This window comes from Oncorhynchus mykiss, chromosome 4 (genome assembly GCF_057628025.1).
Source record: "Oncorhynchus mykiss isolate SJ-2025 chromosome 4, ASM5762802v1, whole genome shotgun sequence".
Lineage (NCBI taxonomy): Eukaryota > Metazoa > Chordata > Actinopteri > Salmoniformes > Salmonidae > Oncorhynchus > Oncorhynchus mykiss.
The window spans coordinates 35,599,519-35,606,289 of NC_143025.1; the positions used below are offsets into that span (position 1 = coordinate 35,599,519).

Sequence of the window (6,771 nt, forward strand, 5' to 3'; positions counted from 1 at the left end):
AACTGTTTGGTATTTTATCTAACGGGTGGCATCCATAAGACTAAATAATGCTGTTACATTGCACAACCTTCAATGGTATGTCATAATTACGTAAAATTCTGGCAAATTATTTAGCAATGAGCCAGGCTGCCCAAACTGTTGCATATACAGTGCCTTGCGAAAGTATTTGGCCCCCTTGAACTTTGCGACCTTTTGCCACATTTCAGGCTTCAAACATAAAGATATAAAACTGTATTTTTTTGTGAGGAATCAACAACAAGTGGGACACAATCATGAAGTGGAACGACATTTATTGGATATTTCAAACTTTTTTAACAAATCAAAAACTGAAAAATTGGGCGTGCAAAATTATTCAGCCCCCTTAAGTTAATACTTTGTAGCGCCACCTTTTGCTGCGATTACAGATGTAAGTCGCTTGGGTATGTCTCTATCAGTTTTGCACATCGAGAGACTGAAATTTTTTCCCATTCCTCCTTGCAAAACAGCTCGAGCTCAGTGAGGTTGGATGGAGAGCATTTTTGAACAGCAGTTTTCAGTTCTTTCCACAGATTCTCGATTGGATTCAGGTCTGGACTTTGACTTGGCCATTCTAACACCTGGATATGTTTATTTTTGAACCATTCCATTGTAGATTTTGCTTTATGTTTTGGATCATTGTCTTGTTGGAAGACAAATCTCCATCCCAGTCTCAGGTCTTTTGCAGACTCAGGTCTTTTGCAGTCTTTTTCAAAAGACTCTCAGGTCTTTTGCAGACATCAGGTTTTCTTCCAGAATGGTCCTGTATTTGGCTCCATCCATCTTCCCATCAATTTTAACCATCTTCCCTGTCCCTGCTGAAGAAAAGCAGGCCCAAACCATGATGCTGCCACCACCATGTTTGACAGTGGAGATGGTGTGTTCAGGGTGATGAGCTGTGTTGCTTTTACGCCAAATATAACGTTTTGCATTGTTGCCAAAAAGTTCAATTTTGGTTTCATCTGACCAGAGCACCTTCTTCCACATGTTTGGTGTGTCTCCCAGGTGGCTTGTGGCAAACTTTAAACTACACTTTTTATGGATATCTTTAAGAAATGGCTATCTTCTTGCCACTCTTCCATAAAGGCCAGATTTGTGCAATATACGACTGATTGTTGTCCTATGGACAGAGTGTCCCACCACAGCTGTAGATCTCTGCAGTTCATCCAGAGTGATCATGGGCCTCTTGGCTGCATCTCTGATCAGTCTTCTCCTTGTATGAGCTGAAAGTTTAGAGGGACGGCCAGGTCTTGGTAGATTTGCAGTGGTCTGATACTCCTTCCATTTCAATATTACCGCTTGCACAGTGCTCCTTGGGATGTTTAAAGCTTGGGAAATCTTTTTGTATCCAAATCCAGCTTTAAACTTCTTCACAACAGTATCTCGGACCTGCCTGGTGTGTTCCTTGTTCTTCATGATGCTCTCTGTGCTTTTAACGGACCTCTGAGACTATCACAGTGCAGGTGCATTTATACGGAGACTTGATTACACACAGGTGGATTGTATTTATCATCATTAGTCATTTAGGGCAACATTGGATCATTCAGAGATCCTCACTGAACTTCTGGAGAGAGTTTGCTGCACTGAAAGTAAAGGGGCTGAATAATTTTGCACGCCCAATTTTTCAGTTTTTGATTTGATAAAAAAGTTTGAAATATCCAATAAATGTCGTTCCACTTCATGATTGTGTCCCACTTGTTGTTGATTCTTCACAAAAAAATACAGTTTTATATCTTTATGTTTGAAGCCTGAAATGTGGCAAAAGGTCGCAAAGTTCAAGGGGGCCGAATACTTTCGCAAGGCACTGTACCCTGACTCTGCGTGCAATGAACGCAAGAGAAGTGACACAATTTCACTTGGTTAATATTGCCTGCTAACCTGGATTTCTTTTAGCTAAATATGCAGGTTTAAAAATATATACTTCTGTGTATTGATTTTAAGAAAGGCATTGGTGTTTATGGTTAGGTACAGTCGTGCAACGATTGTGTTTTTTTCGCAAATGCGCTTTTGTTAAATCATCCCCCTGCGTTGCATTGATTATATGCAACGCAGGACACACTAGATAAACTAGTAATATCATCAACCATGTGTAGTTAACTAGTGATTATGATTGATTGATTGTTTTTTATAAGATAAGATTAATGCTAGCTAGCAACTTACCTTGGCTTCTTACTGCATTCTCGTAACAGGCAGGCTCCCCTGTAACATCAGTTCTGTGGCACTCACAGACAATATCTTTGCAGTTTTGGAAACGTCAGAGTGTTTTCTTTCCAAAGCTGTCAATTATATGCATAGTCGAGCATCTTTTCGTGACAAAATATCTTGTTTAAAACGGGAATGTTTTTCATCCAAAAATGAAATAGCGCCCCCTAACACCAAGAGGTTAAGCTCTCCCTCCGCTCGGTGAAACATAAAATGCCAACCTCTTCATAGAAACAAGGTGGCCCTGTGACGATGACTCTGTTAACTAGAAACCTCAAGTAGAGAGGTTTTGTAACGTTTCATTAGCACAGCATGGAGGAGAATAATAAGGAGTTAATACAAATTATATCAATTGATATGTGAAATAAGGGTGAAATAAAATTTGTTATTTTGTCTCCCGTAGTAATTATTTCTCTCTGTAGCTAGGTTTCTATCAAATTGACTTGATAAAAGGCTGTGAGTGATGACGTAGTGTCCATAAAAATACCTTCTGCAGGTAAATTCCCATGTACCAAATAAATCATAGAAATTAAATGGGTTTCCATCATATTTTCCCAAAAAAATGGCGTTATCCTTTTTGGGATAGGGGGCAGCATTTTCACTTTTGGATGAATTGCATGCCTAGAGTGAACTGCCTCCTACTCTGTCTCAGATGCTAATATTTGCATATTATTAGTAGTATTGGATAGAAAACACTCTGAATTTCTAAAACTGTTTGAATGATGTCTGTGAGTATAACAGAACTCATATGGCAGGTGAAAACCTGAGAAAAATCCAACCAGGAAGTGGGACATCTGAGGTTTGTAGTTTTTCAAAGCTTGGCCTACCAAGTACACATTGAGATATGGATGAGGTTGCACTTCCTAGGGCTTCCACTAGATGTCAAGAGTCTTTAGAAACTGGTTTGAGGATTCTACTATATAGGAGGGGCTCTTGAGAGCTGTTTGAGTCAGTGGTCTGGCTGAGATCCTTGGTCTCATGACCAAGCGCGCTCCCGACAGAGTTACCTCTTGTTCCAGTGCTTTTTCTGAAGAGAAAGGAATTCTCAGGTTAGAAAGTTATTGATGTTTTATGTTAAAAACATCCTAACGATTGATTCCATACATCGTTTGACATGTTTCTAAAGGACTGTAATGGAACTTTACGAGTTTTTGTCTAAACTTCATGTTTGAAAATAAAGCATTTTGGAGAACATTTGTGTGTTTGTTGGTAAATCTTCATGTATTTTTAAGAAGTGTCACTACCGAACAGCTAATATTTCATGAAATATGTAAAGTATAGTTTTTGAATTCAAATATATATGTTTGCTAGGATGTACATTGCCGAATGAAAGCTAGCCAGCTATATGCTAACTATATGGATTCATTCAAGTAAGTCTATAAGTCAAAATTGTTTAAACCGAAACGGTCACAACCGAAACAATTGACACCATATAAATAGAAGGAAGTCTCATCTTTTGTATCTGTGCCATTATGGCATCTCCATTAGTTGCAATTGCCATGCTCTACCAACTGAGCTACAGAGGATCACCACCAACACCATAGTGCCCTCAAAGCTCATCACTAAACTAAGGACCCTGGGACTAAACACCCCCCTCTGCAACTGGATCCTGGACTTTATGACGGGGTCCCCCCAGGTGGTAAAAGTAGGTAACAACACATCCGCCATGCTGATCCTCAACATGGGGGGCCCTCAGGGTTGCAGGCTCAGTCCCCTCCTGTACTCCCTGTTCACTCATGACTGCAAGGCCAGGCATGACTCCAACACAATCATTAAGTTTGGAGATGACACAACAGTGCCTGATCACCGACAACGATGAGACAGGCTATAGGGACGAGGTCAGAGACCTGGCCGTGTGGTGCCAGGACAACAATCTCCCTCTCAACGTGATCAAGACAAAGGAGATGATTGTGGACTACAGGAAAAGGAGTACCGAGCACTCTCATCGACGGGGCTGTAGTGGAGCAGGTTGAGAGCTTCAAGTTCCTTGGTTCACATCACAAACAAACTAACATGGTCCATACACCCCAAGACAGTCGTGAAGAGGGCACACCAAAATGTATTCCCCCTCAGGAGACTGAAAATATTTGGAATGGGTCCTCAGATCCTCAAAAGGTTCAACAGTTGCACCATCGAGAGCATCTGGTTGCAAGGCAGGGTAGTGTGTATGGCCCAGGCAATCACTGGGGCCAAGCTTCCTGCCATCCAGGACCTCTATACCTGGCGGTGTCAGAGGAAGGACCTAAAAATTGTCAGCCACCCTAGTCATAGTCTGTTCTCTCTGCTACTGCACGGCAAGTGGTAATGGAGCGTCAAGTCTAGGTTCAAGGGGCTTCTAAACAGCTTCTACCCCCATCTAATCAAATGGCTACCAATATCACATTTCATGTAAGACCCAAATACAGACTGTGTTGAAGTAACAATGTTTATTACAGCAACAGGGGCAGGCAAACGGCAGGTCAAGGCAGGCAGGGGTCAGAAAACCAGAGGTGGGGTAACGGTACCGGACGGCAGGCAGGCTCATGGTCAGGGTAGGCAGAGGTCAAGTAATCCAGAGGTGGGGAAAAGGTACAGGTCGCAGGCAGGCTCAGTGGCAGGCAGAGTGGTCAGACAGGCTGGCTCAGAGTCAGGACAGGCAAGGGTCAAAACCAGGAGGGCAAAAAAAAGAGAGACTGGAAAAAGCAGGAGCTGAGACACAAAACGCTGGTTGACTTGACAAACAAGACAAACTTGCAACAGACAAACAGAGAACACATGTATAAGTACCCAGGAGATAATGGGGAAAATGGGCGACATCTGGAGGGGGTGGAGACAAGCACAAGGACTGGTGAAACAGATCAAGGCGTGACAACCTAGACTACTTGCATTGCCCCCCCCCCCTCCCCCCTCTTTTACGCCACTAACTGGTGCCCTCGCACATTGACTCTGTACCGGTACCCCCTGTATATATCCTCGCTATTGTTGTTTTACTGCTGCTCTTTGTTACTTTTATTTCTTCTTTTTTTGTGGTATTTTTCTTAAAACTGCGTTTTTGGGTAAAGGGTTTGTAAGTAAGAATTTCACCTGTTGTATTCGGCGCATGTGACAAAGTACATTTGATTTGATTTGATTTGATGTGGGTTGTGGACAAATGCACAATTCAGAAGTAAAGTGAAGAGTATTGCGATGCATAGCCAGCACGGGGCTCCAACCGTCCATGAGGCCAAACATTGAAGTCTATAATGTGCATCACTTTACTGTGCTGCACTGATATAACTGTGTTTCCCAACCCCAATTACCCATATAGAGAAGATTTAACCCTTGTGTTGTCTTTAGGGTCAAAAATGACCCGCCACTATGTTTAAGAGCAAAGAAAACCCCTTAAATGTTATTTTTTCAACTTGAAATTTGATGAGTTTTCCTAGAGTGACCCCAACATTAGAAAAAGTGAAACATCGCCTTTGTTCATATTTCCATGAAAGCTGTATACCACCAGAGTACAAAGATTGTCTTAGGGTCATTTTTTGTCCCACCATGTATTGAAATCATTACACACCACAAAAAACACAAAGACACACATAACAATGAGAAATGAAGACGATGTGTGCTACTGATTGAACTCAGACAAAACTAAAACTTTCTTGTGCATGTGCAGCATCTTTCCTCCATGACCCCAGACAGGTGACTCACGATCAGACAAAATAAACACAATTTCAGACAAAATAAACATTTATTGAAGCATTGTTTACTAATAGGGAATGCCTGTCAGAGGGTATAAAGGTGCTGCAGAAGAGTTCTCTTTGCTGAAGCCCTGAGTGCACGATTCGGTGTCCAACAGGTCGTAGATCTGATTTTTTCAGATGGCCAGGAGGAACAAGAGAACTATGATTTAGAAGAGGGAGAGAGGCCTTCTCTCCTCGCAAACAAGGGGGAGAGAGGCCTTCTCACCAGTGTTTGCCTTCACCTCCACTACCACTCTAGTTTCTTACCTTCCAAAGAGGAACAAGAATGTGGTCCTCCTGAGCACACTGCACAAAACGGCTGAGATCAGTGATCGGGAGGAAAGGAAGCCAGCCATCATCCTGGACTACAACCACAACAAAGGAGGCATAGACAACCTGGACAAGATGATTGGAACTTACAACTGCAGGCGGATGACAATATTATTTATTGATGTAGTTTATACACCTTGTGGGGGGGGGGGGGGGGGCAATGGTTAAAAAAATGGGAGAAGGCTTGTATTTTGTAGTTGAATTCCTCATTGTACAGTATATAAGTATACTGCCAAAAAATGTCAAGCTTGTTATTGTTTCCCTTCAATAAAATGCATTCAAAACTTCTTTCTACACATTTCTGCTACTTTCTTAGGCTATAGAAGTGCAATCTTGTATAAATTATGTTTACACCTATGCAATACCTTTAGCAATAGTAGTAATAATAATAAACCTCTACTTTAATAGAGAAAACAATTAAGAAAGGTGTGTTGTTATAAAAAATGAGTGGTGCCCACTGATTAAATGCAGTCTTTCTGCATTGTGAAGAGGGAAAACCCAGATATTCACAAAGTTTGTGATG

At 41.7% G+C, this 6,771-nt stretch overlaps 1 protein-coding gene across 1 annotated transcript in view; it reads right to left on the bottom strand.

Moving 5' to 3' along the window:
- The window catches only part of LOC110521743 (aquaporin-4-like), a 43,053-nt gene extending 36,659 nt beyond the window's left edge, over window positions 1-6,394 (bottom strand). Inside the window, exon 1 of the mRNA XM_090231914.1 lies at window positions 6,186-6,394. Coding sequence (XP_090088040.1) covers window positions 6,186-6,277 — 92 coding nt within the window. The 5' untranslated portion in view covers window positions 6,278-6,394. The remainder of the gene's footprint in view (window positions 1-6,185) is intronic.
- Window positions 6,395-6,771: the final 377 nt, after the last annotated feature.